This window comes from Amblyraja radiata, chromosome 17 (assembly GCF_010909765.2).
Source record: "Amblyraja radiata isolate CabotCenter1 chromosome 17, sAmbRad1.1.pri, whole genome shotgun sequence".
In the NCBI taxonomy this organism is placed as follows: domain Eukaryota; kingdom Metazoa; phylum Chordata; class Chondrichthyes; order Rajiformes; family Rajidae; genus Amblyraja; species Amblyraja radiata.
In genome coordinates this window covers 1,808,876-1,828,997 of record NC_045972.1, presented here as the reverse complement: position 1 = coordinate 1,828,997, position 20,122 = coordinate 1,808,876, and the positions used below count along the sequence as shown (strand labels likewise).

At 47.7% G+C, this 20,122-nt stretch overlaps 1 protein-coding gene across 4 annotated transcripts in view; it reads left to right on the top strand.

Annotated features, from left to right (window-relative positions):
• Window positions 1-20,122, top strand: part of LOC116982411 (1,5-anhydro-D-fructose reductase-like) — a 54,947-nt gene that overhangs the window by 14,503 nt on the left and 20,322 nt on the right. Inside the window, exons 2-5 of one of the 4 annotated variants that reach the window (XM_033035618.1) lie at window positions 3,403-3,570; window positions 7,474-7,590; window positions 16,620-16,694; window positions 19,259-19,375. In XM_033035618.1, coding sequence (XP_032891509.1) covers window positions 3,403-3,570; window positions 7,474-7,590; window positions 16,620-16,694; window positions 19,259-19,375 — 477 coding nt within the window. Of the gene's footprint in view, window positions 1-3,402; window positions 3,571-7,473; window positions 7,591-16,616; window positions 16,695-19,258; window positions 19,376-20,122 lie in introns of all 4 variants that reach the window. The other 3 variants (XM_033035617.1, XM_033035620.1, XM_033035619.1) reach the window with 3 other exon arrangements.

Sequence of the window (20,122 nt, the reverse complement as noted above, 5' to 3'; positions counted from 1 at the left end):
CCAAAGTTTTTCCTAAATTGACTCCATATCTTGAGCGAGAGGGACGCAATTGGGCCTGCACCCGCAGATGTTATAGAAAGGGGGAGTTGAGAGCATAGGACAGACCACAACGGGAGATGTGAACTCGCCTTTTCCATGTGTATCCAGGTCGGTAGGTGGTCGCAATCATCATTCATCCAGTAGCAGCCCAGTAGTATTGCCTAAAGTCAGGAAGTGCCAAACCGCCGTCACTCTTAGGAGACTGTAGTAGCGTCTTTCGAATTCTGGCCGGTTTGCTACCCCATAAAAATTTAGATATTCTCCTTTCTAATTTATCAAAAAAAGATTTAGTGATAAATATAGGAACATGCTGGAAAAGGTACAGGAATTTGGGTAGGACGACCATCTTGACCAGATTTATCCGGGCCGCGAGCGATAACGGTAAGACTGACCAGCGGTCAAAGTCTCTTTCAGCTTTCTCAACCAGAGGCAGGAAGTTTGTGCGGAACATATCAAATATAGGTATTGTGATAAAAACGCCGAGGTAGCGAAATCCGTCCTCCGTCTTTTTTAAGACTGTAGCGGGAGCGCCCAGTACTCCCGTTCGTCGCTGTTGCACTGCGTGAACGCTCATGTCGCGCATGCGTGCTGGACGGGTTCTTCACGTAATCACTCACGTGACTCCGAAGTAATGAAGGCCAACATTCCATTAGCTTTCTTCACTGCCTGCTGTACCTGCACACCAACTTTCAGTGACTGGTGTACAAGGACGCCCAGTTCTCGCTGCACCTCCCCCTTACCTAACTTAACCCCATTGAGATAATAATCTGCCCCCTTATTTTTGCCGCCAATGTGAATAACCTCACATTTATTTATTTTATACTGCATCTGCCACGCATCTGCCCACTCACTCAACCTGTCCAGGTCACCCTGCAACCTCCTAACATCCTCTTCACAGTTCACACTGCCACCCAGCTTTGTGTCATCCACAAACTTGCTAGTGTTGTTCCTAATTCCCCCTTCCAAATCATTAATATATATGGTAAACAGTAGCGGCCCCAACACCGAGCCTTGCGGCACTCCACTCGCCACTGCCTGCCATTCTGAAAAGGACCCATTCACTCCTACTCTTCGCTTCCTGTCTGCCAACCAATTTTCTATCCATGTCAACACCCTACCCCCAATACCATGTGCTCTAATTTTAGTCACCAGTCTCCCGTGCGGGACTTTCTGGAGACTTTCAAAGGCTTTCAAAAGTCTAGATACACAAAAGTCTATACTCTCAAAGGCTTTCTGAAAGTCTAGATACACTACATCCACTGGCACCCCTTCATCCATTTTACTTGTCACATCCTCAAAAAATTCCAGAAGATTAATCAAGCATGATTTCCCTTTCATAAATCCATGCTGACTTGGACTAATCCTTTTACTGCTATCCAAATGCCCCATTATTACCTCTTTAATAATTGACTCCAACATCTTTCCCACCACCGAAGTCAGGTAACTGGTCTGTAATTCCCCATTTTCTCTCTCGCTCCTTTCTTGAAAAGAGGTATAACATTAGCTATCCTCCAATCCCCAGGAACTGATCCTGAATCGATCGAACATTGGAAAATAATCACCAATGCGTCCACTATTTCTAGATCCACCTCCCTGAGGACCCTGGGATGCAGACCATCAGGCCCAGGGGATTTATCATCCTTCAGTCCCATTAGCCTACCCAATACTATTTCTCGCTTAATGAAAATTTATTTCAGTTCCTCTACCCCCTTAGATCCTCTGTCCTCCAGTAAATCTGGGAGATTGTTTGTGTCTTCCTTTGCTGTGTTATACATCTTTTCTTTTAGTTTTATTCTATCCCTAACTTCTCTTGTCAGCCACAGTTGCCTCCTACTCCCCTTAGAATCTTTCTTCCTTTTTGGAATGAAATGATCCTGCGTCTTCCGGATTATGACCAGAATTATTCTCCAGCGTTTTTGTCTACCTTCGATTTTCCAGCATCTGCAGTTCCTTCTTAAACATTCTAATGATGCCACTTGGTTACAGGTACATAGTTTGATGAAAGTGTAATCTCAGGTAGATATAGTGATCTAGAATGCTTTTGGCAAATTGGTCTTCATCAGAGTATTGACTATAGAAGTTGGAAGGTCATGTTGCAGTTATATAAGATGTTGGTTAGGAGTATTCAGTTTTGGTCATCGTGTTATAGGAAAGATGTTGTCAAGATGGAAAGGTGCAGAAAAGATTTAAGTGGATGTTGTCAGGATTCGAGGGCCTGAGTTGTAGGGAGAGGTTAAGCAGGCTAGGACCCTATTCCTTGGAGTGCAGGAGAATGAGGGGTGATCTTCTAGAGCTGTACATAATCATAAGATGAATAGATCAGGTAGATGCACAGTTTCTCTTGCCCAGAGTACGGGAATAATGAACCAGAGGACATAGGTTTAAGGTGAGGGGGGGGGGGGGGGAGATTTAATAGGAACCCCAGGAGAAATGTTATCAAACAGAGAGTGGTGGGTGTGTGGAACAAGCTGCTGGAGGAGGTAGTTGAGGCAAGCTGTATCACAACATTTAAGAAACATCTAGATAGGTACATGGACGGGACAGGTTTAGAGGGATAAGGGGCCAAACGCAGGTAGGTGGAACTAGTGTAGATGGGAAAACAACCCCCTACTACCACCCTCAAACTTCCAGCAAGCCAACTTTGTACCCAATTGACAAATTCGCCTTAGATCCCATGAGATCTCACCTTCTTGGCTAATCTACCATGTGGGACCTTGTTGGCCATGTGGGACCTTGCTGACCATGTAGACAATATCCAGCCATCTCAATCCTCTTGGTAACATCTTTTTTTAAAAAGCCTCAATTATTTGTGAGATGTGATCTCCCACACACAAAGCCATGCTAACTATCCTTAATCAGTCCCTGCTTTTCCAAACGCAGTTAGATTCTATGTCTCAGATTTCCCTCCACTAACATACTCGCCTTTGATGTTAGGCTCACTGGCCTGTAGAACCCTGGGTTGTCCTTGTAACTTTTAAATTAAAGGCACAACTTTAGCTACGCTCTAATCTTCTGGTACCTCACTGGGGAAGATACAAAAATCTCTTCCAGAGCTCCAGAATTTCCTTGTCTTAATGTTGGTTTTGCTGAGGGATTAATGTCAGGACCTTTGCTGTGGTGAGTCTGGGGAGTGAAGGTGATTGGGTGGTGGGTACATCACTGGCCATTGAAATGTTTGGGGTTAGCCATGTTAGTGTGAGTAAAAGTGGTCGGATTTACAAGTCAGTGTTTTGGTTGGTCTGGATACAGTGGATATCTGGTGATCCGGTGACTGGTGATCATTCTATTGCTCAGTCAATGTATCTTTTCTTATTTTCCTGGTTCAGTTCAGTCTGCTTATTTCTGGAGAATTCTTTTGCACAGAGTGAGCCAGAAATGGTGGGCGATGCGGTTTCAGCCGCGATTGATGCTGGCTACCGGCACATCGATGGAGCTTACAGCTACATGAATGAGGCAGAGGTGGGAGCTGCTGTGAAGAGGAAGATCAGTGAAGGGGTGGTTACCCGAGAAGACCTTTTCATTGTCAGTAAAGTAAGTTTTGGTTCACCACTAACATTGCTCAGTTTAATGGTATTAACAGTCGTGAATGCAGGTAATTTAGTTTTTCATTTCTCGGATATCTTTCATACCAATTGTTGACACTGAAACGCTCATCACCCCTCACCTAACAAAGGACAAACACTGAGTGAGCATGTGCAGGGACCCTTCTGTACTGTTGATGCAAGGGGTGGCTACAGCTGGGCAGTTAATAGGCCTTTCTCACAGGGCGACTTGACGCAAGATGTAACCAGAGTGAAGTGGTCGTGGTCTAGCACGATATCACACGATATAACGGGGGGTAGATAAAGAGTTCCCACGGGTACTCGGCATTTCTGTTATTTGTGCGAGTGACTTGTCCGTCTCCCGAGCTTTCCCGTTAAATCTTGAATGAACATTGTGAACTATGAAGTGTTGTTAAATCATCACGTGGCACAAATGATGTCACTTTTTTTAGACAAGCATTACAAGTGCTTTGACACATTGACACATGTTCCATTGGCGATATTGAGACCACCTTTTTAAGAATGGATGTTTTACAGAGAGGTGTAAACATACTAGAAGCGATCGTTCCCTTCACATACAGAGAAAGTTATATGGCATCGCTAAAATCAATATGCATTCCGAGTATTAAATATAATCGTTTATACTCAATGTTAAACGATTACTGATCATAGAAATGTAGTGAGTCCAACGCGATTGTAAACGGCTTATACGGTCCAAATGGGAAAAGCCGGTTTGTGCCAAGTGTATCTGAGTGAGCCGCATACAGAAAACCACTGAAATCTCGAATTCACGAGTTCAGAATTTATAAACAAAGTACTTAGAGAATCATAGGAACAGAAAATAGGTCACATAATTTATATAATAAGTAACCACCATTCCAAAATCAAATAGTATCGAATCAAATGAGTTCAAAAGAGATGGACAAAGCTTGAAAATAATCAGAGGAAATTCCCTGAAACACTCAAATACATCAGTACCGGCAGTTGGTTCCCTAACTGTAGATCTATGCGTTGACAGAGGAAAGTTCTACAAAAGAAAACGAGCTACTTTCTGGGGAATTCCTCCGTCTTGGAAGGGCTTTGAAGAGTTTTTCCCACAATTAAACCAGCTTGTGCCAAATTACATTGGTATAACTCGTCAGACGCATTGTGGCAGCTGCGAACCCTCACAGTTTACATAAAGATAATAGCATCGATATTCGCCAAGGCAGCAACTTTGTTTATCTAAATGCCACTTTTAGTCTCCCGTTGATTTAATGAGTATTAGAAAAAAATAGGACAAAATCACAGGTACATATTCTCTAAATGCTGGTGGCAATTCTACCGAAACTTACCAGACGTTGGAAATAAACACTTCATTTAAAAAGACCTCTTGAAGGCTGCAGATTGCTGGTGAGACACTTTTGGAATGCTCTTTTATATATAAACAGCCTGGAAGCTCCGTAGAGATCGTGTGGGCAGAGAACGACCAGCATGTTCATTCCAGATTACTCACCTTCTGTCCCCTCTGTCCAGCTTCCGGGTTCACCGTTCGCAGGAGTTCCCACGGTAAACGCAAGAGTTATTACGGATATCGCACTGGCAACTACGTCCATATAATGTTTCAATGTTCAACCACAAGTGTACAAGTCACTCTTGGAGAAATTCAAGCTTGCTTGAATTTTCTGCCAAGTCAACAAGTTACACGAGTACCTGCCGTTAGCACCACGGTGGCCCACGAATGCCGTACGGTTATCGTATGAGGTTCCCACGATGTTCAACTCTGGTTACCTCTTGCGTCAAGTTGCCCCGTGAGAAAGGCCTATAACCTTTCAAGGAGGCCATTCAGCCCATTGTGTCATGTGACCAAAATGGGTTTGATGTTAATTATACTTAACTGGATAAAAGTCTATGGTCTTCCCTTTATCTGAGCCCCTCATGATTTTATATACCTCAGACTTTTGCTTTGTAGGGAAAAAAAGCCCCAGCCTCTACAATAATCCAGGTAACATCCTTGTGAATCTTTTAGAAACATAGAAAATAGGTGCAGGAGTAGGCCATTCGGCCCTTCGAGCCTGCATCGCCATTCAATATGATCATGGCTGATCATCCAACTCAGTATCCTGTACCTGCCTTCTCTCCATACCCCCTGATCCCTTTAGCCACAAGGGCCACATCTAACTCCCTCTTAAATATAGCCAATGAACTGGCCTCAACTACCTTCTGCGGGAGAGAATTCCAGAGATTCCCCTCTCTCTGTGTGAAAAAAGTTTTCCTCATCTCGGTCCTAAAAGATTTCCACTTATTGTTAAACTGTGACCCCTTGTTCTGGACTTCCCCAACATTGGGAACAATCTTCCTGCATCTAGCCTGTCCAACCCCTTAAGAATTTTGTAAGTTTCTATAAGATCCCCCCTCAATCTTCTAAATTCTAGCGAGTACAAACCGAGTCTATCCAGTCTTTCTTCATATGAAAGTCCTGACATCCCAGGAATCAGTCTGGTGACAATCGTTCCAGCTTAATAAGTTTGTAATAGGAGTAGAATTAGGCCATTCAGCCCTTCAAGTCTACTCCGCCATCCAATCATGGCTAATTTATCTCTCCCTCCTAACCCCATTCTCCTGTCTTCTCCCCTTAACCCCTGACACCCGTACTACTCAAGAATCGTATCTATCTCTGCCTTAAAAATATCCATTGACAGCCTTCTGTGGCAATGAATTCCACAGATTCACCACCCTATGACTGAAGAAATTCCTCCTCATCTGCTTCCTAAAGGAACATCCGTTAGTTCTGAGGCTATGGCCTCTGGTGGAAACTCATCCTCTCCACATCCAGGCCACTCCCCAAGTCCAGCCCCACACTCCTGCCAACTGGGCACCCGGTCGGTACAGAGGGGTGAGGGCCAGGAGGGATGGCGGGGATCTCCCCGTCTGTCTGCTCCCGTGCCCGGCCAAGACTGGCCACCCGCGGGTCCAGGCAGCGGGCAGCCGATGGCCACACCAGGGTCAACCGCCCGCCGCTCCTCCGGGCCCACACCCGCGCGTCCCCGGAGAGGGAACACGCGGTGTCCACGTGGACCCCGGAGGCTCTCCGCGAACGCTGGTCGCCGCAGGAGGTCGAGCACTCCGTTGATAAAGTTGGTGATACATCAACTCGATGATCGCCTGCGTGTAAACTGTTAACGTCGGCAGTCCCTGATTGTGTCAATACTTGCACTCGCCCGGCCATCCGCAGCACAGTGTAGTGCCCTGTCCCACCCCCCTCCCCTTCCCTTTCCTCCCTCCCCCCCCTCTCCCACCACTCTCCCCCTCCTTTCTCTCCCCTCATCCCCCTCCACCCCTCTGCCCTCTCCCCCTCCCCCTCTCCCCTCACCCTCTCCCCTCATCCTCTCCCCACATCCACATCCACCTCCCTCCCCCTCTCCATACTCTCCCCCACTCCCTCCTCCTCTCTCCCCTTCCTCTCTCTCCCCCCTCCTCTTTCTCCCTCCCCCTCTAACCCCCCTTCCCCACTCCCCTCCCCCTCCAACGCCCTCCCCCACCCGCTTTCCCTCCCCCTCCCCCCTCTCCCCTCTCTCCCCCTCCCCTCTCTCCCCCTCCCCTCTCTCCCCTCTCCCTCTCCCCTCTCTCTCCCCCTATCTCCCCTCTCTCCCCCTCCCCTCCTCCATGCCTGCCTTTGATGGTTCTATTATCTACCTCTGACTGTTCAAGAGCATATTCAAGACTCTAGTAAACCTGCTTCTTCTATCTTTGTTGCTCGCTTCAATCTATATGGCCTGACTTAATTATGGCGTTTTAGAATTATATATTTGAAACTGTTGTTTGTCTTAAACTTCAAGTAGTAAGTGAATCTTACTCACTGGGCATATTCCCAGATTCAAGTGATCTAACCTGTTGTTGCTCCTATTTCTAGCTGTGGTGCACATTCCACGCCCCAGAGGATGTGAAACCAAGTGTGATGGAAACACTCCATAACTTACAACTAACTTACCTAAATCTGTATCTTATCCACTTCCCTGTGGGATTCCAGGTAAGTCATAGTTGTGGAGCAGAGGCAGGCCCTTGGGCCCACAGTGTCCATGTAGATGGTGTTCACCACCGTATTGTCAGGGAAGCAGCATTTCAGCTGTGAGGTGTCTGTCAGAATGGGTTGACAAATAAAACTGTAATTATGTTCTTTGGCCCATTACTTTGCATTAACTACTCATTCCACTTTAATCCTTTATTTTCCTTCCTGCATATTTGTTTTCTTTGGTATGGAAGAGGCTGAGGTGACCTGATAGGCATATACAAAATTATGAGGTGCCTGGATAGTGAGAAACAAAAACAGAAGACAGGAAGAACTCCATGAGTCAAAAGAAACGTAGAAAATTAGGTGCAGGAGTAGGCCATTCGGCCCTTCAAGCCTGCACCGCCTACACCATTCAATATGATCATGGCTGATCACCTAAAATCAGTACCCCGTTCCTGCTTTTTCCCCATATCCCTTGATTTCATTATCCCTAAGAGCTAAATCTAACTCTCTCTTGAACACATCCAGTGAATTGGCCTCCACCGCCTTCTGTGGCAGAGAATTCCACAGATTCACAACACTCTGGGTGAAAATGTTTTTCCTCATCTCAATCCTAAATGGCCTACCTATTCTTAAGAAAGAACTGCAGATGCTGGAAAAATCGAAGGTAGACAAAAATGCTGGAGAAACTCAGCAGGTGAGGCAGCATCTATGGAGCGAAGGAATAGGTGAGACCCTTCTTCAGACTCAAGTCTGGTGGGGGATGGAGGTGTAGAGTGACTGGACATCCATGGTGAAGATGAGGGAACGGGGGCTTACAAAACGGAAGTCATGGAGGAGACGAAGAGCGTGTGAGGTGTATTGGACATAGGTAGGGTGGTATTTGACGAGGATGGTGTCGAGGTACGTGTTGGACCAGAAGAAGCAGAAACAATGGGTCTGCCAGGACAGTCAGGATTGTGGATTTTGGGGAGAAGGTAAAATCGGGCCATGCGGGGCTGGGGAACAATGAGGTTGAAGGCTTGGGAGGGCAGGGAGCCGGAGTTGATGAAGTCAGTGATGGTGCTAGAGATAGTGGCCTGGTGCCCGTCTGTGGGGTCATGGTCCAAGGATAAGTAGGAGGAGGTGTCTGAGAGTTGGCGCCTGGCCTCAGCCTTGTAGAGATCAGCTCACCCGACTACCACGGCACCTCCCTTGTCGGCAGGTTTGATCACGCAGTCTGGGTTGTTTGAGAGTGAGTGGATGGCTGTACGTTCGGGGGGGGGGGAGAGGTTACAGTGAGAAAGGGGAGTGTAGAAGTTGAGGCGGTTGATGTCCCGCTGGCAGTTTAAAATAAAAAGGTCTAAAGCAGGTAGATGGCCATGAGGGGGGGTCCAAGAGGAGGGGGTGCGTTGGAGACGGGAGAAGGGGTCATGACTAGGGGGTGAGGAAAAACGCTTGGATGCGGAGGCGACGGAAGAAGAGCTCCACATCATGGCGGACGCCCAACTCATTGAGGTGGGGACGGAGGGGAATAAAGGTAGTCCTCATACCCCCCTCATCCCTGACCATCCACCACCCCCCAGACATCGCCTCAGCCTCCGTCCACTCACCTGCATTCCTCCGGCACCAACCCCCATCCTTGCCATGTGTTCACCATCCCCCCTGACCTCTACCTCTCTGATACCGAACGGTCTGTCCTCAGCAGAGGCCTCACCTTTGTTCCCCTCCCCATTCCCTCATCTTCACCATGGATGTCCAGTCACTCTACACCTCCATCCCCTACTAGGAGGGTCTTAAATTTCTTCCTCGACCGCAGAACCAACCAATCCCCATCAACCGATACTCTCCTCCGCCTACCAGAGCTGGTCCTTACCCTCAACAGCTTTTCCTTTGACTCCTCCCATTTCCTCCAAATCCAAGGCGTAGCTATGGGCACACGCAACAGACTACTGACCGACATCCACAATACAATACAATAGAAATTTATTGTCATTTGAACCTCAAAAGAAGTTCAAACGAAATTTGGTTTCTGCAGTCATACAACAAGAAAAGAACCAAGACACACAAAGAACACAATTTACACAAACATCTATCACAGTGAATCTCCTTCTCACTGTGATGGAAGGCAAAGTCTTGTCTCCCCTGTGTTGCATTCTTCTCCCGATGTTAAAGTCCCCGCCGGGCAATGCAAGGCCCCGCTCCGGGTCTTAATGTTGGAGCCCCCGGCGGGCGATGGCAAGTCCCGCGGCCGTTAAAGCCGCTCCGGGCGAAGCAAGGCCCCGCTCCAGGTCACCCTCAACCCCCGCAATTCGGGCGGGAGAAGTTGCCGTTGCGGGAGCTTCTAAAAGCGATCTCCCACCAGGGACCCGCGAGCTCCCGATGTCACTGTCCACCGGACCAGCGGCTGGAGCCTCCAAGCTCTGGGGTCGGGTCGTAGCCGCGCACCACCACAGCTCCCCACGCTCCGAAGCCGGCCAGCCCCACGATGGTAAGTCCGCAGGCTCCGCGACTGGAGCCCCCAGGTCATTCCGGTTGGAGGCCGCTCCACGCTGCTAGGCCCCAACGACAACGGAGAGCCGACAGAGAAAAGGTCGGGTCACCCGTACAGGGAAGAGATTTAAAAGTTTCCCCCGCCCCCCCACATATACACAGCTAAAAACAATATAAAAACCATTAATAAACTATACATCCAACGGGACAAAAATGTAAAAAAGACAGACGGACTGCAGAGGCCGCAGCAATGTCAGTCGCGCCACCTTTGCTCAAACCCACTAACTCCCATGGCTATCTGGGCTACACTTTATCCCACCCTGCTTCCTGTAAGGACTTCATCCCTCACTCCCTCACTCCCAATTCCTCCGTCTGCGCCGCATCTGCACCCAGGATGAGGTGTTCCAAACCAGGGCATTGGAGATTTCATCATTCTTTAGGGAACGGGGCTTCCCCTCTTTAACTATAGATGAGTGGTGGCTGTGTGGAATGTGCTTCCAGTGAAGGTGGTGGAGGCAGGTTCGTTTTTATCATTTAAAAATAAATTGGATAGTTATATGGACGGGAAAGGAATGGAGGGTTGTGGTCTGAGCGCAGGTATATGGGACTAGGGGAGAATACGTGTTCGGCACGGACTAGAAGGGTCGAGATGGCCTGTTTCCGTGCTGGAATTGTTATCTGGTTATATGGTATATGAGGCTCTCACCAGGGTCTCCTCTATATTCCAGAACTCTGCTCTCACTCCATAACCCCCCGCACTCATAACAAGGGCAGAGTCCCTCTTGTCCTCACCTTCCACCCCACCGGCCGTCACATACAACAGATAATCCTCCGACATTTTCGCCACCTCCAACGGGATCCCACCACTGGTCACATCTTCCCATCTCCTCCCCTTTCCGCAGAGACCGCTCCCTCCGGAACTCCCTGGTCAATTTGTCCCTTCCCACCCAAACCACACCCTCCCCGGTACTTTCCCTTGCAACTGCAGGAAATGCTACACTTGTTGCTTTACCTCCCCTCCTCGACTCCATCCAAGGACCTAAGCAGTCTTTCCATGTGAGGCAGAGGTTCACCTGCACCTCCTCCAACCTCGCCTATTGCATCCGCTGCTCTAGGTGTCAGCTGCTCTACATCGGTGAGACCAAGCGCAGACTTGCCGATCGCTTCGCCCAACACTTCCGCAAGGTCCGCATTAACCAACCTGATCTCCCGGTGGCTCAGCACTTCAACTCCCCCTCCCATTCCGTATCTGACCTTTCTGTCCTGGGCCTCCTCCATGGCCAGAGTGAGTGCCACCGCAAATTGGAGGTGCAGCACCTCATATTTCACTTGGGTAATTTACACCCCAGCAGTATGAACATTGACTTCTCCAATTTTAGGTAGTCCTTGCTTTCTCCCTCCTTCGCCTCCCCTTCCCAGCTCTCCCACAGCCCACTGTCTCCGCCTCTTCCTTTCTTCTTCCCCCCGCTCCGCCCCACCCCCACATCAATCTGAAGAAGGGTCTCGACCCGAAACATCACCTATTCCTTCACTCCATAGATGCTGCCTCACCCGCTATGTTTCTCCAGCATTTTTGTCTACGTTCTATCCTTGATTTCCCTCGTTAGCCACAGTTGAGCCGCCTTCCCTGTTTTATTTTTTTGCAAGACAGGGATGAACAATTTTTGGTGTTGTACACAGACCACCAAGCAGCAGTAGGGAGGTTGGGGTTAGCAACAAGCAGGAAATTAGGGATGCGTGCAGCAAAGGTACAGCAGTTATCATGGGTGACTTTAATTTACATATAGTTTAGGCCAACCAAATTGGTAGCAGCGCTGAGGAGAAGGATTTCCTGGATGTTGTTTTTAAACCAATATGTAGAAAAACCGACCAGAGGACAGGCCATCCTAGACTGGGTATTGTGTAATGAGGAAAGGTTAGTCAGCGATCTTGTTGTGCAAAGCCCCTTGCGCAACAGTGAGCATAATATGGTGGAATTCTGCATTAGGATGGAAAGTGGCATGGTTAATTCAGAGACTAGGGTCAAGCAGCATCTCTGGAGGCAAAAGGTGCAAGTTGGCATTGCAGCTTGAGACCTTGCATCAGGAATGAGAGCCTCCATGAGCTTGCTAGTATATAGCAGTAGGTAGCAGGTGAGGAGGCTGGTTGGTGGAGCCAGATTTGGAGGTAATGATGAAGCAATGGAACTAGATGGGGAGGGGATGGGAGGGAAGAACAAAGGGAGAAGGGATCTGAGCAGACAGGAGTGTGTGTGGAGGGGTAGAGGGGGGAGGAGGGCAGCAGCGGGGTGGGGGAGAGGGTGGGGGGAGAGCAGGCAGAGGGGTGGGGAGAGCAGGTGGAGGGTAGCAGAGGGGTGTGGGAGAGGGTGGGAGGAGAGCAGGCGGAGGGGTGGGGGAGAGCAGGCGGAGGGGTGGGGGGAGAGCAGGCGGAGGGGTGGGGGAGAGGGTGGGGGGAGAGCAGGCGGAGGGGTGGGGGAGAGCAGGTGGAGGGGTGGGGGAGAGGGTGAGGGGAGAGCAGGCGGAGGGGTGGGGAGAGCAGCGGAGGGGTGGGGGAGAGGGTGAGGGGAGAGCAGGCGGAGGGGTGGGGAGAGCAGCGGAGGGGTGGGGGAGAGGGTGAGGGGAGAGCAGGCGGAGGGGTGGGGGAGAGGGTGAGGGGAGAGCAGGCGGAGGGGTGGGGGAGAGGGTGAGGGGAGAGCAGGCGGAGGGGTGGGGGAGAGGGTGAGGGGAGAGCAGGCGGAGGGGTGGGGAGAGCAGCGGAGGGGTGGGGGAGAGGGTGGGCGGAGAGCAGGCAGAGGGGTGGGGGAGAGCAGGTGGAGGGCAGCAGAGGGTGGGGGGAAAGGGCACAGAAAAATTCAATGTTCATACCATTGGTCCAGACTACTCGAGGGGAATACAAAATGTTCTTCCAATTTTATGTTCAGTTTACCTGTAGCAATAGAGAAGGCAGAGAGCAGACATGCTGATGTGGGAGTGGAGGCGGGAGTTAAAATACTATTCAACTGCAGAATGGCTGCCTGGTCTGGGCTTGGCTTCACCAGTGCAGAGGAGGACACATCAAGAGCAGAGGAGGTAGTGGGGGCCAAATCATTGCTGTACACCAGCCTGGTAAAGATGCAGCTGAACCCCTGCCTCACTCCTCAGAGCTGTTTAGATGCCTGGGTGGTGGTGAGGAGGAGGTGTAGGGGCAGGTGTTATACCTGTAGTTTTGGTGGGAAGTGCCTGGGGATGCGGAGGGGTGGATGGAGCAGGGAATCAGAGTGGTCCATGTGGGAAGCAGAAAGTGGGGTAGAGGGAAGGATATAATTGTAGGTGGAACTGTGTTGGAGTAGACAGAAATAGCAGAGGATTACGTATTGGGCGCGGCAGTGGGATGCAAGTTATGATCTAGAGAACCCTTGCTGTCGGGCGGGTCAGAGTAAACGTGTTGTAAATGGAGATAGAAACATAGAAATTAGGTGCAGGAGTAGGCCATTCGGCCCTTCGAGCCTGCACCGCCATTCAATATGATCATGGCTGATCATCCAACTCAGTATCCTGTACCTGCCTTCTCTCCATACCCTCTGATCCCCACAAGGGCCACATCTAACTCCCTCTTAAATATAGCCAATGAACTGGCCTCAACTACCCTCTGTGGCAGAGAGTTCCAGAGATTCACCACTCTCTGTGTGAAAAAAGTTTTTCTCATCTCGGTTTTAAAGGATTTCCCCCTTATCCTTAAGCTGTGACCCCTTGTCCTGGACTTCCCCAACATCGGGAACAATCTTCCTGCATCTAGCCTGTCCAACCCCTTAAGAATTTTGTAAGTTTCTACAAGATCCCCTCTCAATCTCCTAAATTCTAGAGAGTATAAACCAAGTCTATCCAGTCTTTCTTCAAAGAGATAATACGCATGAGGCCTCCATCAGCTGTGGCTAACTCGTGGTGAGGGGCAGAACGGGCCACTATACTTGTTCTTGATGTCACTGATAACTAGAGCCAGGATTTTGCCATAAATGCCATGTGCCTTTTCATGCCTTTTTTGAAGATTTCAGGAAGATAATGCCTTTTTCACGATTGAGTGCCTAAATCAGCATTTTTTTGCCATTTTAACGTAACTTACAAGAAAATTTACACCACAGGGGCGAAACCCGGCAGTAATTGGGTGTGAAGTGGTGACTGGTGAGGGGTGCGTGGGGAAGGGTCGTCTTTGCAGACTGGAGTCATGCTTTAAGTAGGTGTGAAGTGGTAATTGGGGAGTAGGAGGAGGAGAGGGAAGGATCTAGTATTTTCAAACTGGAGTCAAGCTATGAGTAGGTGTGAAGTGTTGGTTGGGGAGGGGTGTGGGGATATCAGGGTTAAGTTCCTGCAGTAGAACTCGTTCAGGTCGTTGGTCAGCTGACGATTGCCCAAGGAACGGGGGGTTTTCCTCTTGTAGCTTGTGATTACTTGCAAGCCCTTCCACACTGAAGAAGAGTCATTTGCTGAGAACTTGTTCCTCAACATCTCAGAGTATCTTCCCTTGGCAGCTCTGATTCCTCTTCTCTGCTTATACTTGGCCTGCCTGTAGAGGTCTGCATCCCCGCTCCTGTAGGATCTACCCCTGCAAGCGTCAAAATGCCTAAAGTCTAGTCAATGCCATGTAAAAAACTGAACGATTTGGTGAGAGTGTACGGTATTATACAATACAATACAATACAATTCAATTTATTGTCATTTGGACCCCGTGAGGTCCAAACGAAATGCCGTTTCTGCAGCCATACATTACAACAAATAGACCCAAGACACAACATATTTTACATAAACATCCATCACATTGCTGTGATGGAAGGCCAAAAAAAACTTCTCTCTCCACTGCACTCTCCCCCCCCATGTCAGAGTCAAAGTCAAAGCCCCCGGCGGGCGATGGCGAATTGTCCCGTGGCCATTAAACCACGCCGGGTAATGCAAGTTCGCGCACCGGGTCTTGGTGTTAGAGCCCCCGGTGCGCGCTCGCAGCCCGCCGCCATTCCAAGCCGCGCGGGGCGGTGCTGTAAGGCCCCGCTCCAGGAGCTCTTCAACCCCGCAACTCGGGCGGGAGAAGTCGCCGTTGCGGAAGCCCCGAAAAGCGGTCTCCCTCCAGGGACCCGCGGGCTCCCGGTGCCGCCGTCCGCCAAACCCGCAGTTGCAGCCACCGAATCTCCGGGGGTCGGGCCGCAGCAGCGTCCACCACCGCTCCACCCGCTCTGGACTCGGCCAGCTCCGCGACGGTGAGGTGAGTGTCGGCACTGGAGCCCCCGGTTTTCCTGTTGGAGGCCGCTCCTCGTTGCAGCCCCAACGACAACGGAGACCCGACAAAGAAAAGGTCGGGTCTCCCGTGCAGGGAGAGATTTAAAAGTTTCCCCCTCCCCCCCACACCACCCCCACCCCCCCACACACATACCCCAACAAAAATAACAAAAACTACATTAAAACATAGACATAAAATAATAAAAACGCAGACGGACTGCAGAGGCCGCTGCTGGCGAGAGCCGCGCCGCCTACCGGTATTGATATATTCTCTACAGACAACTGTGTGCTGTTTTGCAAAGCATGTGAGAAAGCAGTGAATCATGAGAAGAAATATTTTGTCTCCCAGCATGTACAGACAGCTAAATACAAGTCGGCAGCAGAGAAACTGAAGGTAGGAAATACGCAAGCTTATCTCCTCACAACATTTACTGCTGGCTCCAGTCGCAAATCTGAGTTTTCGAGTGATCTGGGCAAAACATTCATTGATGCTGGAATTCTACTGTGGAAATTGGAAAACAAATCTCTCAGAGATTTTTTAGAGAAATACACAGGAACATATACCGAGCGAGTCATCATTATGGAACAATTATGTTGACAGATACTTCAACATTGTTGTGCAGAAAATTAGAGACGAAGTTGCACGCAACAAAATATGGATCTCAATAGACGAGACAACCGATGCTGTGGGGAGATATGTTGCCAATGTGGTCATCGGTACACTGGAGGCAGGTCAACCATCAAAGGAGTATTTCTTGACATCGGAAGTATTGGAGAAGTCAAAGAGCACAACTATTGCTCAGTTGTTTACATCTTCACTTGCTGTACTTTGTACTTAAAGTTTCTGGCGATGTAGGTAAAGACATACAAGGAAAATGTGAGAGGGGGATTTTAGCTAACAAAGATCTTGAAGAAATAAAACATAGCTAAAGTTCTCAAAGGTAGTTGTAATGCACAAGATATCAACATGAATGTAGAGTTTGTAGCTTGTTTCAGGTATGTACCAGTGACCTTAGCTGGGGTAGAAATAAGTTTTTCACAACTGTAGCATATTCTGTCTGAAGAAGGCATAGTTTAACAGCAGATCATTTGATAAAAATGCTAGTAGTTATGTGCAACCAGGCATCTTTGGTCATTTAATGTAGTATACCTTTATATTATCATTTTTACCCATATTTTGGTGGAAATAATTGTCTTTTTATGCCTTTTTTCCAATAAATGCCTTTGTTGTGCCTTTTTTGTAATTTTACGATGCCTTTTTGCCTGCCTATTTCAGAGATTTTTAGTGCCTAAACATCCTGGCTCTACTGATAACTTTCTCTTGAACAGAAGGTCCCTGGTGAGCTGTTGCCAAGACACGAGGGCAGAGTCCTGGTGAGCGAGATTGACTATGTGGACACCTGGAAAGTGAGTATCTTAGTGTCAGAGGTGAATACTTTTACACAGGTCAGGTTCTTCAGTCAGGGACTGAAGCCTGGCTGCTCATAGAATTATGTAATAAGAATAAAAGTTGAAAATAATCAAATGATCAGGCAACTTGACTGCAGTGATAAATAGACTGAAAATGTCAGGTGAACTGGAGATAGCAATGATGTTAAAAAGAACATGAACTTGCAATGAAAGTCACAGAGCATGAAAACAGGCCCTTGACCAAGTTGCCCATCAAAGCAGTTCAATTTTTATCCATTTGGCCCATGTACCTATAAACATTTCCTACCCTTGTACCTGTCCAAATGTCTTTTAAATGTTTTATTGATACCTCCCTCAACTGCTTCACTGGTAGCTCGATCTACATGCCCACCACTTAAACCTTTGACTTTAATGTTTGGTTTCCCAAAGATGTGAAAAGAGACTGTGGCTCTAAGCACAGATTGTCCCTTCAGTCCCTAATAGATTGCACTCTTTCCCCAATTACCCATGTGCTGTTAATATATTTCTAAACTACTGGGGATTTACATTAATCCTGCCTCCATGCTTTGCCATCCATTTCTATATTAAATACCTGCTGTCACATTCAGATTTCCAAATTACTTTTAAATATAGTTATTGTACCTTCCCCAACTACTTCCTCTGGCAGATATAAGGATCTAATCAAGGATTAGCTGCACCCTGGCCACTCCCACCTCCACTCTCTCCCATCTGGCAAGAGGTCTAGAATTGTGAAAACGCACACCTCCAGATTTGGGGACAATGTTTTTTCCCCAGCTGTTATCAGGCAACTGAACCATCCTACCAACAACTAGAGAGCAGTCATGAGCTACTATCTACCTCATTGGAGACCCGCAGTCTATCTTTGATCGAACTTTATTGGACTTTATCTTGCACAAAATGTTATTCCCTTTATCATGTATCTGTACGCCATGGATGGTTTCATTGTAATCATGTAATTGTCTTTCCGCTGATATATTAGCAGATTATGTGTAGGCAGATAAGGTTTGGCGTAACATCATGTTCAGCACAGGCATTGTGGGCTGAAGGGGCTGTTCTTGTGCGGCATGTTTGATGTTCTTGTGCTTTGTTTGATGTTCTATTCACCACCAATTTCTCATGCACAAAGCCATGGTGACTATCTGTAATTAGATATATACTATCACGCACAATCCTGCCCAGCTGCTTTCCTACCACTGCTGTTAGTCACACTGGCCCATTGTTGTGGCTTGTCCTTGCAGCCTTTTTAAAACAAGAGCATTAGCGGCCTTCAATCCTTTGGAACCTCAGCCACACCTAAAGGTGGTGTAAATATCTCTGCCAGAGCGATCTTTACCCAGCTTCCCTCAATGTCTTTGGATACACTTGATCAGGCCCCAGAGATTTATCCACCTTAATTAATATGCCTTATGCACCTCCTCTTTTGTAATGTAGTTATGTTTTAATACATCGCTATTAATTTTCCCTAATTTTTCTCCACAGTGAATGCAGGTGGGAAGAATTCATTTAATTCCTTGCCCACTTCCTGTGATCACATTTATCCTAAAATTTACCTAGTCTCTCCCAAGTTACCCGTTTGATCTTAATATACAGTACGTAGAATACCTTTACCATATCCTATTGGCAGAAAAGATTAAAGACAAACCAAAGAACACTGTACGTATATTCAGAGTATCGATGGAGAGAATAAGGCTCCAAAGTGAACATCTATTCATGGAGTTGCTGGGCATAGTCCTCAGTGAATATTTCTCCTCAGTCTTTACCATGAAGACAGACGTGAAGACTAGGGAACTCGGATAAGATAATGGGGGATAGTCCACATTGCCGTAGAGGTGGTGCTGGACTGAAAATGTATGAAGGTAGATAAATCTCCAGGGCCTGGGCAGGTACAACCAAGATAATTGGACAAACAGGAGATAACTTGCAGGAAGTTGGAGAAACAAGAGGCAGCATATGTTGGAACCTTGAGCAAATACAAACTGGTGAAAGAAATCCGCAGGCCTGGCATCTTCGCAGGCCTGGCATCTTCGCAGGCCTGGCATCATTTGTGGAGGAATATGGCCAGACAATGTTTCTTGTTCAGACACAAAGTTTTACTTGTACCTCCTACAATCTTTTCAATGACATCCTTTGTTCTCGATGTGGCCTCCTCTCCATTGATGAGAGTAAGCACCAGTTTCACTGAACACATGCTGTCAGCCAGGGTTTGCTGGAGCACTTGGTTGCTACCCAATTTAAATCCCATCCCTTTCCCACACTGATCTGCCTGTCCTTGGCCTCCTGCACTGTCAGTGAAACTGGAAGACCTCTCCCAACAAAGACTTCCAAAACAGTGACAAATTCTTCTCCCAATCACATACTGTTTTTCTTGAGAATGAAAATTGTGCCGAGCCCACCTGTAGGTTTGAGTAACTACTTGCTATGTTGGTTGTATTGACTGACCAATCCCTGTTCTATTACAATCGGCATCCATTCACTGTTGCTTGATAATTCTATGCATTTGCTTCAGTCCGTCATGAAATGTTTTATTGTTTGCTGAGCAGGCGATGGAAGCCTTGGTGGATGAGGGGTTCGTGAAGTCTATCGGCGTTTCAAACTTTAACATTTCTCAGCTGCAGAGACTCCTATCAAAAGCCCGGATATTTCCTGCTGTCAATCAGGTAATGATCACTCCCATCACCCTGTGAGTTAATGCACAGACCCAATAGTGATCACCAAGTCCATGTCTGTGTTGTCTCTCTGCCTTGTGCGCAGATGGACATAATTATGCCAACACAGCCGTAAATATAGTGGACTGGAAGCTGCCCGTACCGTTCATTAAATACTGCTCGCAATTTCCATCCTGTAACTTATTTTTGTTTTTTAATTAGTCATTTTTATGAAATGATCATTGCAAGCAAGGCCAGAATTTATTGTCCCATGAAAAGGATGGGTGGTTCTATCTTTGCAGTAAGTGTAGTGAAGCTACTGTTAATAAACTGATGGAGCAGGAGTTCCTGGTGATGGTGGAAACATTTCTAGAATTGCAATACATTTTGGGCCGTTGCACTCATGGAGCTTGAGTAAACCAATTATCCATTTTTTGGTCTAGAGCCGTACAGATTACCGTTCTAGACATCTAGGTGTATTTTAAATGATATTTAGCCCCTTCAGCCCCAAGCAACTTTACAGATTGACCTCATGCTTCCCTATTTCATCTATCAATCAATTTAAACGTATATTTCCTAATTAATACAATTTCCTCCAAGATAAATCAGGTAATTCTTCAACCCTGTATCGACCTTTAATTTTATGAGTCTCCTTGTTCCAAAGAAAACAATTCCAGCCGAGAGTGTGTCATGGAGTCATAGAGTGATACAATGTGGAAACAGGCCCTTCGGCCCAACTTGCCCAACTTGCTCACGTTG